Below are 15,465 nucleotides of genomic sequence, written 5' to 3'. Positions count from 1 at the left end.
CCCAGCCATTTATCGTGCAATGTTTGATCCATTTTTTTTTTCACAAATTTGTAAGCCCTTCAAAGTGTTGGGATGTATGGTCAACCAACTTATTTAAACCTAAAATAAAATAAAGAGTTCTTCATTATTAAATATAACAATAACGAATAAGATTATTTCCGCAAATTCAAACAAAATTTTCATTTGATTGACAGAAAGAAAAACAATGAAATTTGACGGTTCGTCAAGGCATGTTGAGGATATATTTCCAAGTTTCAGTTCAGTGCTGATAGTCAGCATCTGTCAAATATTTTATAGCATATTGTTTTTATGGCGAGCGTAAAAAGCTGGATACATGTTACATCTGGAGTACCTCAAGGCTCACACTTAGGCCCTCTTCTTTTTATTTTATATGTTAATGACGTTTCTTATATTCTAAACAAACTGAGGGTCCTTATATATGCTGACGACATGAAGCTATTTTTAGAAATAAAGAATGATGACGATCATAATGTTTTTAAGAATGAGATACAAATTTTCTACACGTGGTGCTGCAAAAGTTTATTGGAATTGAATATAAAGAAATGTAACCTCATAAGTTATAGCAGAAAACGAACCACACCAAATATGTCTATTGTTTTAGGAAACGAACATGCAAATAAATGTGATAAAATAAGAGACTTAGGAGTTATCTTAGACTCAAAACTATCATTTGTAGATCACTATAATGCAATAATTCATAGAGCAGGAAATATGCACAATTTCATAAAACGATTTGGCCAACACTTTCGTGATCCTTACACATTAAAAATACTTTATGTTGCATATGTAAGAACAATATTAGAATATTGTAGTATTGTTTGGTCACCTTACACAAAAAACATGAAGAAAGATTTATCAAAAAATGGGCTTTTTCGCAAACTGTTAAGCAAGCTGGCGTACGAGGGGTCCACCAATTTGAGAAAACCGAAAAGACCACCCTTAAGTTTTATCGAAAACTAGCGATCAGTGACATATACGGGGTATAATCCAATACTCGTATCTGTCAAAGATAAGCGATTAGGGCGGAATTAAAAGGTACAAGGTACTCAAATTTACTTTTAAATTCTTTTCATTGAGATTTTGCTAAGATTGACCCATTTTATAAAAAAAACAACAACAAAATAATTGTTTTTTTCTTTCTTTAATCATTTTATAACAATTATGTTTAATAGGAAATGTTAAACGCTCAAAAATATTTGAAAATTCGTTTTCAAACGTTTTGTTCAAGAACAGATCCAATTTGAAAGGTGTGTAAATCATTATTCATTCATCCCAAAACATAACTTTTTTCAAACCTCTTTGGCTGAACTTGAACTTCAAATAATTTCGAATGTTCACCTAAAACGATTCATAATACAGTAGTTTCTCGATTTTATCACTTTTCGTTTGATCCAACTCTAGATCCAACTGTCATATCAAATACCTTGTGAGAGAATATATCAAACTAATTTGTATCACGCAACTCGTTATCAAGCAACAGGAACATCATATCATATCGTTCGCACCATACAACACCATTCTCTATATGGTTGCCGTGCCCTGTTTGACATTTCTCTACGCCTCCTTGAATTTTGCATTCCCTTATGGTACCTTCATCGTAATAAAGACGTCTGGCTCGAGCGCTTCAATTAGCATTACAAAACATAGAACCGTCCTTCAGACATTGAACGAATCGCGACAGATGAGTTTTTTTTCTGCTATCCACTAGTTTTGTTTTGAACGGGTTCGGTTTGTTATTGTGTGTAAATAGAACGCAGCACCCGCGCTGATCCACTTTTCTGTAGTCGCTTGATAAATTTTAATTTCCATTGACGTGACGTGCGGTGCAATAAATTCGAAGCTTTCGAGTTTTCGTTGATAGAGGCTTATAGTCGTCTGTCGGTCTCGCCGTTATCAGTAGATAATTTGAGGAAATCCTACGTTTTTTTGTTATATAAAATAAGCCTGTACAGTTCGAAGATATGATACGGTTTATGTGAACCTATGTAGTGACCCTTTTAATTTGTTCACGATTGGCGTCAATTAAGCGTGGCAATAATCCATCGTGTTAGGTGAAAATGAGTGAATTAGCTGTGATTTCCCTATCGTAGGGACGTAAGATCTCCGTCCTTGTAAATACGTATACGTAGAACGTCGGTCCAGCGGGATCAACCGATGTACATATAGCAATTCATAGGAACGTTAGCCCAATTCCCAATAGCAATATGATGAATGGTGATAGGAAGAATGAGTCCTTCAAACTGCTACAGTTGTCGGACGATTCCAAAAGTTTGTCAGACCTTGAACTGCCGGAGATCGTCAACCAGAGAAAACGGAAAGTGCGGAGGTAAGTCTTAGGATCAAGAGATACGTGATCTCTCTTGTTCTCTATAATTAGAAGTATCACTGGCGTAGCTAGAGGGGAGGAGAGCTAGTAAACCCAACCAGTGGATTACAACCGATTTAGTTATTTCACAGATTCGTAATTATGCTTCCGGTCTAATCTACAATATGTATAGGTTATTTTGCAGATAATAAAGTAGATCTAATTTTATGTTACTAGATAAAACTATATGGTGTAGTTAATAACAACTATTTTTGTGGTTGAATTTATCATCGCTTAATTTCAAAATTCATCTATATTTTAGTTGACACAACATTTTTTTTATTGAGAATGAAATATATTGTGTTATGTTCACTCAACATTTGCTTCTGATTTATTTGCTTTATTAACATATGTGAGAAAATACATTGCTGCTCTGTTGATCTAAAGAAAAATTGTAAAAATCACAACAAAATGTTTGTCGCCAAACTTTGATAAGGTATGTGGTATTTTACGAGACAGCTGGATATCTTATCACTCAACTGTTCCACTAAAGTTAGAAGTACACTCAAAAAAATCCACACGTCAAAGCTACGTGGAAAATCACGTAGATTCCAAAAAAATGAATTTTTCTTCAGTTTACCTGACGACAGTAACAATCACCTAGACGCAGATGTATATGAAATGAACCCTCAATAACATTTACTGTTGAAGAACATCACCCTTACGTGAAAAGAACGTACGGGTGAATGAACCGAAATTTTGACAGTTCAACTTCTAGTTCATTCTGTGTTATGGTGAGTTGAAAAAACGCCGGTCATGGATAATAAATTGCAAGAACTTCAGAACCGCATACAATATTGAAAAATAGTGGTAAGTAAACTTTGTTTAAAATAGACTTTCCCTTTATTGCTTTATTTTTTATTTCTTATAATAAAGCTGAGTGGAGAGTGCAGTACTTTCAACGGCAGGCGCGTTTTTGATGATCCACCTGCAATGTATCCGGTTTCGGACGAAAAGCAGCATCGTCGACATGCAAAGCCATGCACCGGACTCAACATTGAAAGCGGATTTACTGGTCTACAACAGAGTTGGAATCGGATTTGGAGTTGGAGACGATGAGTTGGACCACGATGGCAGACGGAATTTTTTTTTTCAATGTGTAGCTAAAGTGTTTTTTTTTGTTTGAATAAATGTTCAAATGTTATTGCTTGTTAGTTTAAATTTTAATTTCTTTCCAGTAATTGAAAAAAAAACTTAGAACAGTGATAAAGAACCTGAAATTAATGTCTTTCCTATTTAAAGTTCCCGTAATACATACTGGAAACATGTTTAGAATCCAATGTTACGCTCCGTAAAAGGTACTCACAACCCTGATAACTGCTACGTGAAACTCCGGTGGATCTAAAAAAGTTCATTAACTCGTGAGTTCATTCAGTGCCACCTATGATCCACGTAGCTGCTACGTGAAAAGTGCGATGGAAAAAAACTACGTATGTTTTCACGTAGCCTTGACGTGTGGATTATTTTGAGTGTAAGTAAATTTGTGAGCATGGCTTGAAGTCAAAAGATGTAAATACAGTAATGACCCGATTTTGTCAGCCCCCGATTTTATCTATTTATCGATTTCAGCACACTTTTTGACCCGATTTTGTCTACCCCCGATTTAAGCATCCTTTTTTCCCGATTTTGTCAGCCTAAAATTGATATTTATTTTAATCAGAGTAAGCACGTCTATACTGGCAATATTGGGAGCAAAAAGTAAATTATGACCTTGGCCACGTCTATACAATCATCTAAAGACCAAAATTTTGAAATTTGGAATTTTTAAATGATTATCCAAGAAACTGATCGATGTACCCTTGGATTACGTTACATAGAGAATGGAAGTAAAAAAACAATGTTTATATTAACAAAATCATAAAAGTAAGTCTTTAAGTTAAAATAAAACTTGCAACCAGTCGAATTTTTTTCCCGATTTTATCTCTTTTCCGATTTTGGCAACCCTAAATGCAGCATGGGGCTGACAAAATCGGGACATTACTGTATTATCGGATATTTATATTTAGCAAAGTTTGTGAACAGTTAATTTATTGATATAGGTGCAAATAAATAGCTGAATCAATGAAGACGTTAATTTCAGTTAAATAAAGAGTGGAATAATTTAATTTCTAAACTATTATGTTCGCGTAGTTCAAAGTAATCTCTTGACATTCGAGAGCTTTTAAGTTGATTTTTTTTCCAAGCAGCGAACATCCAACCATCTAGTCGGTGATAAATGGGGTTATTAGGAGCTCTTTGTTGACTTCTATTCATCATCAAACGTCAACATCCCACCGCAAAATCGCTAGTGTTTGAAGGGAATTTTAACCTCCAAATTGCCAAATAACCTCCAAATCATCACCTCCAAGTTAGTTCTAGTATCCTCCGTTATATGAAATATGGTGGCGCGTTGATCGTCGCAAGTTTATCTTTAAACAGTCAATACAACATATCGCAAACTCCGTTTGGGAGCGAGACAGTTTGAGGCTGAAATTTTATTAATTCATCATTTTAGTTCATCAAATTATTAATTTAAAGTACTTGCATAAATCGGTATAAGCTTCCATCAGAATTATTTTAACATCGTCCGTAACATTTCATTACATCTTTGATAATAGTTTTAAGGCAAGAACAATGATTTGCATGAACTTCTCAGACTTACTGTGATCAAATCTGTGATAACTATACTAATGATCTACTAAGCTATTTAATGTTAACTGTTAGCTGTAAGTGAGTTTAGGCAAATATTCAAATGTGAGGTATACAAAGCTTTAAATTATACGTGTATGTTATTTCACTGTACTGCTATGAGCTATGATGATCAAGATTAACTACTCCAACTGAAAAACATTTCGTCAAAACGTCATAGGCCTATTCAAATGACGTCTCAAATCAGCTGATCGGGAAGCACTTTGACATTTCTTCTATGAAAATGACAGACCCGTGTTAGGAGCGGTCCTCCACCGATGTAAACAAATGCATAGACGGATCTGTCACATGAAAAGGCCTATTGGCTTACTTTGCGGAGCAGTGTTGGCAGCAACACGGATAAAAGTCTTGAAAGATTGACGTAACTTTTACGATAGTTGTTTTAACATGCCTGGATACAATAGTTACACGCATATTACCGGTACTTCTAAAATGACAGTATGGTACGCCCAATCGCTTTTGCTTCTATCGTCCAACACATGAATGTTTCAATGATATTTTTGTTAAATCAGCTTTCTGCACATTATTCAGCCATTCCATGAAAAACCGATCCAGTGGGTCATCGAATTCCGTGAAAATTTGCTACTTTGTTCCTTATCCGAATTGAGGAAACAGTTGTTTTCGGAATTTTTGATTAGGGTTACCATTTACGAAATAGGGTGACCAGAAAAAGCGACATAGCAAAAATTTTATTTTTTAAAAAGTCATAACTTTTGAACCGCTTGACCGATTTTCAATTTTCTTGGATGAAATGAAAGCTTTTGACTTTTCATGAAAATATAATATATCTCAAAAATTGGTTTTTACATGGAAAAATAAAAAAAATCCGTTTTTCTGTATTTTGAAGGCCTCGAGAACAAGAGGGCTATTGCTGTTCTCATTTTTTCTTGAAAGTTCTGAAAATTTGACGATTACTGTCAAATTTTCAGCGATGTATGTTTTTTAGTTTATGAGATATGTTTTTTGAAAATAAAAAATCAGTCAATTTTAATCAGTACATCTGTAGGTCTCAGCTCATTAGATTTTTTATTTAAAAATAATCATAAGTTTTGAGCAGCTCAACCGATTTCCAATCTTTTTTTATGGAATGAAAGCTTAAATTTTAAAGTTTTAGAAAAAATATAAAACTCTGAAAAAAAAATGAAAAAGATTTTTTTTTCAGAGTTTCTTCAAAGTTTCTTCTATGATTCCTGGGATTCCTTGAAAAGATAAGGAATATCTTAAAAAAACTTTCCATGGAATTTAGAGTAAGATTTTATTTTTCATTGATTCCTCCTGGAACTCCTCCAGAATTACTTAAAACACTCAGGAATCTTCAAACAATATTTTGGCAACACTTCCAAGAATATTTCCAGGGATATATTTGAATTCCCTGACGAATCCTTTGAATCTGATTGCAGCAATTTTTGTGCAACTATCGCAAAAAATTCTACTGCAAATTACTAAAATAATCGCTGGAGGAATGTTTAGAGAGGTTTCATAATTTAATCCTTTTTAAAATTCATAGAAAAATTGTACACAAAAAGCGCGTGTTCTAGGAAAACATCTCACCAAAAAATTAAGAGAAATGCCCAAAGTCTGGCCATAAGCTAATCGGATTAAAACGGGACAAATGAAGAACAAATAAATATATAAAGACAAAGATAATGCTCTCCTAAAGCAATCTCTACGTGATTGGAAAACAGATTTGGAAACTGCGAATGAATTCTGAGAACAAATTACCGGGATAGTTTGACTTGATAACTCGGTACAATTTTCAATGCGAAAAATTTGATTCTGCATCAGTAAAATTTTCGCTTGAAAAAAGTTAGACAAAAATGTAGTCGTTAGTCTAATCAAACTATAAACGTAAATTTCTCTAATACTGCATGATTTGATTAAAAAATACACTATTTCAAATCAATTGCGTATTAATAGTACATGATTAAAAAAAACTTGGAAACTGATTAACAATTTGGTTAATGATTTGTGAGTAAAAATGATGAAAATGATGATCATAAAAATTTCAATCTTGAAAGTTTAAATGGTATAATACCAAATTAGGTTTTCATTTACTTATAGGTAGGGGAAGGGGTGGTAAAACGATCACCTTGAGAAAATCATCATGTTTCTGATAGAAAAACGAGGAATTTGTATAGTTCCATCGCACAACATCAATAATAGAGATGTTATCTAAAGCAGCAACACGAATTCAGACTAAAATAGCTGAATTTTAACATATTTTTATCACTAGCAAAAATTATGCAAATGTTCAGTTTACATGCACTATGTGGGTAAAATGAACAGCTGTTGGTGGTAAAATGAACATCATGCAAAAAACGTTAGCAAAACAAATATTTCTGAAAATTTGTTATTGCCTTACCGAAAATATATCTATCAATGCCTAGTGGTCCCAGCAAACTTCGTCTTGCCATTAAGTAGGCTGTTGGAAAAACGCCACGCAGCGTCCCATACACATTGACAGTTCCAATCTCGCTTGTTTTTCCGACTTTCCTGGTGAATATCCTGGGATTTTTTTACACCTAAACACGTCGGAACCCTTAACGAACAAAACTAAGAAAGAATAATTCAAATCCGTTAACTCGTTCGTAAGCCATTTCGTGACATACAAACACTATCTTAGTTTTATTTTTATAGATAGATAGATAGATAGATAGATAGATAGATAGATGATTGTAACCCATATTCATATTCACCTCACTGTAAAACCTCAAGTCTTCCGAGCTAAAAGTTACGTCAGTTCTAATTTTCAAACGTGGTTTCCTAAAATCTTATTTTTCATTGATATTTTCACTTCAATTGATCTACATATTAACTCGAACACTCCGATTTATGCTCAAAATTGTCCGTGCATGATAAATTCATCAAAATTTGTTTTTTCTCGGTAAAAGGCCCGATGTTCATTTTACCACCCCTTCCCCTATTCTACTAAACAGTTCAAAGATTACGGATCTTAAAATTTCGTAAGAATTTTAACAGCAAAAAATAATGGATTAGTAGAATTTTTATTATTATTATTATTAACTTTATTTACGAGACTTTCAGCCCGTGGATGGTACGTTTCGGGTAATATAGAAAAAAAAAATCTGGAAATACCTTAAGGGTACAACCAGATACAGAGTTTTAGTACAGAGTATAATGTTTCTTAGTTTCTGAAACATCATTTATTTCAGGTCCCTCTTTTTCTAAAAATAGTTTAATCAATTGCGCATCAATAGTTAAACTACATTCATTGTTCAATATAATTTGCAATGTTATTATACAGATAACTTCGTCCTTGTTCAATGTTGTTCAGTATAATTGTAAAATATATATTGAACACAGATAACTTCGCCCTTTTTTCAATATTTACACTCTAATGTTTATTTGAAATTGTTGTATTACATGTTATCGATTAATGACCTCAACTTTCAGTAGATAATATAAATAAGTTTTAATGTTTTTTTGCGTTAAATTAAGTTTTGTGAAAGAATTTTTTATAAGGAGTGAAAAAAGGTTCGATTGCAGGACTCATATTCGAAATAAGTCTTCCCAAGTTCAGTCTCAATTTGTGACTAGACTTTGGAAAATGTTGCTGCTTCATATGAAATATTAACAATATTAAAAAATAAGTTTAACTGAACTTGGATTCTTCAAATTTTTCATATTCTTATCTAAACAAAACATAACTACATGACACCCAAGCATGTTTTAAAATTCGGCTTAAAAATTGACATAATCTTAAACACACAAAAGTTAATAAGTTGTGAATTTGAAAATTTGAGTACTACTGAAAAAATAAGACCTAAAACTCTAAAACAAAAAAACTGTTTATTATACTGATATGTTGATATGAACTGTTGTGTATTATTGTTAAGAGCAAAAACGGGACTCTTTGAACATTATCATTAAGGTGATGAAAACGATACTGTCACGTTAAATACAGGATGTATGGTCAGCTCAGCCCAAAGGAATCTATCTAAAGCCTTTCGAGAACCCTAGAGTAAATATTGGTTTTACTCAAACAATGAAATTAAAAGAACTCTTTGAGTTCAAATTTATTTCTATCAAACTTTATTACTGATTTAAACATTCATCGAATCATAAGCAAATGAATGAACGGTACATAGATTTGTTCAACAAAGATTTTATTCTGCATTTCAATTAAATTAAGGTTTCTACTAAAAACCTTTGGAGGTTTCATCGACAATCATCATCAGATCTTGCTGAGAACGCTTTCTATAAAAATATAGCTTATGTTTTTACTTGTTTTTAATTATGAATCGTGGTTTACGGCTATAACCAGCCGAGTGGAACTACCGAAAAGCTAAACATTACATATATTTTGCAATTGGATTAAATGGACAAATTGATGTGAAGTTTTGCGAAAAAGTTACACGTCTTCTCAGTGAGAATCGAACTCACGACTCCCTGATCTCTAGTTAGGGCGCGTTACCCCTACGCCATGAGAGGACTCATGAACGCAGAAGTTAACCTGAATTTGGCTGAGATTTCTATTGTGTAGGCTTCCGATGGGTCGCGACGTTCTCAAACGACCGGTTCTTTAAACTGCCTGAATAATTTTGCAGCAGTTCTAAAAAAAAGAACTTTTAAAAGCATAAAGTTCTTTTCCCAGCACCTGAATTTTTTTCTAGAATCATATCTCCTCATACTTCCCTTTTCAAAACAATCTTAATTTTTTTGAAAAAATTATGAAGGAACCCATAATTTATTGGAATTCTCTTCTTCCCCGGTTTTTTTTTCTGAGATCACCAGTTTCATATCGAAATGTTGAAAACAATAGTGTCAAATTGATGCAGTCTAAAGCATAGAAAAAAAGGATTGTATTTGGCAGAGTGTCGTATTTCTCATGTACACCTAAATGAGCTAGTGTGCCATGCGATATTTCAAATCGCAGATTAGAGATTATGTGAGACACGAGATGCAGATACGTTCAAAATATATCTTAGTGACCCCAGCAGAAGAAAATAACTTCTGAATACCAAACTAAGGTATTCCATACCAGATAATTTCCAATACTTACAACCTGAATGAGGTATGAATGAGTCCTGCATAAGAGGTAAAATACCTCAAATAATATCTCAAGCATATTCTACGAACACCAAACTAATAACTAGATCAGGTATTGTAATACCTCAATAATACTTGGTGGATTTTCATATAAAAGTGAAATTTTTTAATAGTATTTCAATACCTCCAGCAGACCTCAATAGCTGTTTAATACCTCAATGAAGTATTTTTAATTGTTTTAAAGATTTATTTCAATACCATTAAAATACCAAATTGAGGTGTTGACAACTGAACAATACCTAATTTTGGTATGATACCAAAAAACGGTATGCATAAGTTATTGGGGAGCTATTTGCTCCTCCTCGGGGAGTAAATCTCATGAGACATCTCGTGAGGCTCGTCACATGCGCTTACCAGGAGTACCTTTATGCAGTTAGGTTTGCCTAGTACAATAACCACACGGAAGCATACGGCTTCGGTCTATGCCTATGCTTTTTCGGTGGCCAGCACAAGTTTTTTAATTAAAATCTAGAATCCCAACCGTGTTTAACCACGTCAGACCTTTCAAACTGCCTACGAGCAGTTCAATTCATGGTTCAATCCCTTTTCCTGGCTTCTGAAACCTTCGCCTGCGAGTCTCAAATGCACTGTCACATTGAGATTTTCTCATGAGACGACGCATGAGACAATGCAGATGTGATCATTTGAGCTAGTGCATTGCTTCATGAGATCTAAAAAAATGTGTCTCACCATAGCACATGCTCATTATTTTTGGGCGCTCATGGCAAGCTCTTGATATGAAGCGCGTATACATGATGTCTGGTATTTGGAAGACTGAGTGAAGCTGTCTTAATAATTGAAAATTTTCAAGTGGAAGATATTGGAAGACATTTTTCCGTGATATTGGAAGACATTTATAAAAATCACCTGGCAGTACGAGGAAAGGGACGGGCCTGGGATTGAACCCATGACCTTCTGCATATGAAGTAGAAGCGGTAGCCGTTAGGCCACCAACCCCGTCTCCAAAACTCAACTGATAAAATTCCCACATAAACCAAAAGCTCTTTGTTTGAAACTTTCAAGTAGACATGTTGTTACGATGAGAGAGGTTCCAATAAATTGGTCAGATGAAGTTAAGTATCTAGGACTCAGGCTAGATATAAGTTTAACTTTCAAAAATCACATTTAGGGCATTCATGCCAAACGTAACACATACGTGGAAAGTCTTTATCCACTTATTAGAAGAAAATCGAAACTTTGCCTTAAGAACAAGCTTTTGATCTTCAAACAAATTTCCAGGCCAGCAATGTTGTATGCTGTACCAATATGGCCTAGCTGTTGTAATACTAGGAAGAAAGCTTTGCAGAGGATTCAACATAAAATTTTGAAAATGATTCTTCCTCCGTGGTATAGTACTAACGAGTTACAAAGAATATCCAAGGTTGAAACATTGGTACAAATGTCGAATAAAACTATTAATAGTTTTAAACAAAAATCGTTGCAATCTTCCATTGCCACGATTAGTGTGTTATATATTTAGGTTTAGTTAGGTTGAATTAATTGAAAGCCGTGTTCCGATTTTTTCACTCCCACGGAATTAATCCCCCCTCATACGCCTATGATTATATATAAGATAGCCGGCGAAATGTCCACTTTCATCGCCCCTATATTTCCACATTTCAGAAAAACACGTTCAAGGACAACATCGGCTCGGCACGATGACGATCATCGGTCGGCGGCGGGATCGCACATCGACTGTAAGAACATTGGCCTGTGGCTGGCCATACTAATGACGGTTATGTGGCTGTTCATAATATCGTACATCACGTCGGTGGTGCACAGCGAGAACCGCCGATTAGAGATAGCAATTCAGAAGGGTAAGTAAGTCAGTGAGGAATTGTTCGTTTGTCGTTGAAGGCGGGTATCGTAAATACAGCGGTAACAGATTGTTTTGTGTGAGAAAACAGCGCTAAACAAGGTCGCTAATCTGTTTGGTGAGATGATAGTGATAACAGACTAGTTGTAGATTTTCCCTTTTAGCGAGCGAAAGGTGTTAAATGAAGATGGAAGTGTTACATTTCTAAATTTATACTTTCCTCTCATTGAACGTTCCATTACACCTGTGAGTACTGTTTGCAAGGTTTCTACAATATTTAAACGCTTAATACACTATTTTCAGGTTGAGATTGTTATAGCAATATACAAAACATACACATATGGCGAAAAAACTTGAAGGATTTCCAGAAAAAATAGAAAACGTATCCGATAACATACAGTGGCCCAATTTCATATTCGTATAGGTTACTGTTCTCTCATCAAGTTAGTGAAAAACTATTAAATGATGTTTTTAGTTTAAAATACTTTATCCACGTTGAGGGTAATAGGTGTCATCTATTATTTGGTAATCACAAAATGTTTCCATTTACATTCGTCTTTGGATTAATGGAAAAGTATTGAATTTATGTCTTAAATTCACCCAATTCCATATTCGTACACCCACCAAAATTCAATCTTACAACATTCAAAACTAAATTGTAAATCTCTATTTGATTGCTGAAGTGCTTTATTATGATGTTAAGATGCAGTGAAGTACATTTGGACAAATCATTAGCGGACATATATGAAATTTAGGTAAAATTATGAGAAATTCCAGTTTTTCTATGATTTTTGCAATAAAATCCAATAATTCGAACAATAACGATCATTATTTTCATTGGATCCAAACTATTAATTATATTCATGAGCTCTGATAGAAATTTAGTTGAAATGTATAAAGTTTACAGGAATCATAAACAGTTTTTATCCCTTTTGAGTTCAGAAAATTGTTATGCCATAACTTCAAAACTCTTCTAAAATGTTTTTTTTTAATCAATGTAAACCAAATTTTCATTACAAACAACAGGTAAAGGTTAATTTTGAACTTGTCTGTAAAAAGAATTTTAACTACGCACTTCGTTTAATAATAAAGTACTCTAAACTACGCTGTACAAACCTCCACACAATTGATGTTATCGCAATATTCAATTATGTTCGAATTAATATTCAAATTATATTCAAAATAGCACCCTATTTTGCAATTTATTGTTTTTGTAAGAAAAATACAAAATAACTTGAATGCGCAGAGAGCATTGATATACTTTTTATTAGAATATATCCTGCTGTTTTCGTCATTTTAAAAGCGTTTGTGTTGCGGTTACGGCAATAATATTTATTCTATAAATCTCTGTAATCATGTTTGGTAGTAAAATGAAAATTAAAAATAATAATTACGCAATGCTTTGATAGGAACATAAACTATAGATTATGTTTATCCATTTAGGGGCCAAACTGAGAGAATTCGACTGAAATTTTTGGTTTAAAATTTGTTATAAATTTTATATTACCTAAGATCCAAAAGTATAAGTTGTCAATATCCACTCCTAGCAACTCTAAAACTGATTATAATTTTTTGAAAATTGTGCAGTATACGCAGTAATCATTCTTAAGGACGTGATGTTGAAAAATGTAAGTCGAACAATAGACTTACCGAATATTTTAGCAAAAAACATGGGAAAAGTGAAATTTTTCTCAAATTTACTTAAGTTTCAAATATGTCCGCTTATAAATTTTCCAAATGTACTCTACTACATCTAAACAACACAACGAAGAACTTAAACAATCATCTTGTCCATTAAAAATTAGTTTTGAATGTTGTACACATCTTTTTTGTTAGGTGTACGAATATGGAATTGGGTCAATTATAGACACAAACTCAATCCTTTTTCATTATTCCAAAGATTTAAGTGAATGAATACAGTTTGTCATTGCCAAACAATAGATGACACCTTTGACCTTCGTTAATGATAAAGTATATGGAAGTCCATGCACCATTTAATAGTTTTATACCAACTTGATATGGAAACAGTGCCCCGTACGAAAATGAAATTGAGTCACTGTAAATCTTAGCTCCTAAGTCTTTGTAGAAAAATAACATGTGGGCTTCGTAGCCGTGCGGTTAGTGTCACCGAGGCATTTAGCCGCATCGTGCTATGGAGTGTGGGTTCGATTCCCGCCTCAGGCCGAAAAACTTTTCGAGAGGAATGCTTTCCGACTGTGCCACTGGGCGTTGCATGCTAGTCCGTTGTCTAGTGTGGTGCTTCCTTCAAAGGGCAAATAGCCCACTGGAAGCATTAACGTGTAGTGTCTCTTTTAACATAAAATGAGCTCACCACTGTATCTAAAAACAGAAAAAATAGACCATTAGACTTATTTTTTCAATCCAAACTAATTTAGATAGATATCTCATGAAGGCCCTGTGTGCCTGTTACGATTGATATTAGATATTAAGGTGAAGATGAATCGAAGCCATATATCAAATTTTCAAGAGCACAAATCTGGAGAACCAAACAACCGTTTAAGCTGAAAACTGATGCGATTGGTCACCACCAGCTAGTGACAGTGACTAATCGATTAAGTTTTCAGCTTAAACGGATGTTTGGTTCCCCAGATCCGTGCTTTTGAAAATTTGAAGTTTGGCTTCGATTCATCTTCACCTTAATGGATTGAGAACTAAACCATCAAAATGCATGAGAAAATAGTTCACAACAGTGTTTCCAGTAGCCATCTCCGAAGTTATTACCAAGGTACGAAACGAATTTGCTAAAATAGTAACCCAGTATATTAATTTATTTTTGGAAAAGCACAATTCATATGCAATATTTTTGAGGGATTCTTCTGAAAATTTAAGGATTTTTATCACTTATCATACCGTTTTGACTCATTTGATGACATATTTCAGTGAAACATTTCAACCCAATCGCCATACCGAGTGTTCGGAATATGAGTCTGTTCGGAATTTGAGAAGAAAAGGTACAAGGAATCTATTTTAAAATTTTTAGTAAAATGCTTTAAAAATTTAAGAGCATGACGAATTTTCAACGCTACCCTCTAGAAAACCATTGATTGAATCCTGCAGAGATTACACCCGGAATTTCAACATTGATTTCACACGAAATTTCTAAAGCCTTTTCCTCGAAGATGGGTTTCAAAAACTCCTAATGAAGTCCCATGAGATTCTTTGACAATTATTAAAGAAATGTCCTGAGATTTTTTTTCTTTGCAGAAACCAATGAAAGTTTTTCTTAGAGATGGCTGCAAGGATTGATTAATAAATTTTCCAGAAATTACTTAGGGGACATGTCTTGATATTTCGGGCAGTTTAGGCAAATTGTGCAGGCTCTTTTTGCAGGAATAAGCCTACATTTTTTCATGAGAATCTCTACATGTTTTCAATAACACTCTTTCGTGATCACTTTGAATTTGACAAGTATTTCAATTCTTAGAAATTTAATTTTAATTCCGTCAGAGTTGTCTTCATTGCCACCTCTATATATTTGAGAAAA

General features: G+C 33.8%; 1 protein-coding gene across 1 annotated transcript in view; it reads left to right on the top strand.

Annotated features, from left to right (window-relative positions):
- Nucleotides 1–1,647: 1,647 nt before the first annotated feature.
- Nucleotides 1,648–15,465, top strand: part of LOC5574423 (secreted 45 kDa protein) — a 76,847-nt gene continuing 63,029 nt past the window's right edge. Inside the window, exons 1-2 of the mRNA XM_001661385.2 lie at nucleotides 1,648–2,347; nucleotides 11,768–11,961. Of these exons, the coding sequence (XP_001661435.2) occupies nucleotides 2,226–2,347; nucleotides 11,768–11,961 (316 nt within the window). The 5' untranslated portion in view covers nucleotides 1,648–2,225. The remainder of the gene's footprint in view (nucleotides 2,348–11,767; nucleotides 11,962–15,465) is intronic.

Source organism: Aedes aegypti, chromosome 2 (genome assembly GCF_002204515.2).
Source record: "Aedes aegypti strain LVP_AGWG chromosome 2, AaegL5.0 Primary Assembly, whole genome shotgun sequence".
Classification (NCBI taxonomy): Eukaryota; Metazoa; Arthropoda; class Insecta; order Diptera; family Culicidae; genus Aedes; species Aedes aegypti.
This window is presented reverse-complemented; position numbering and strand designations above follow the sequence as displayed.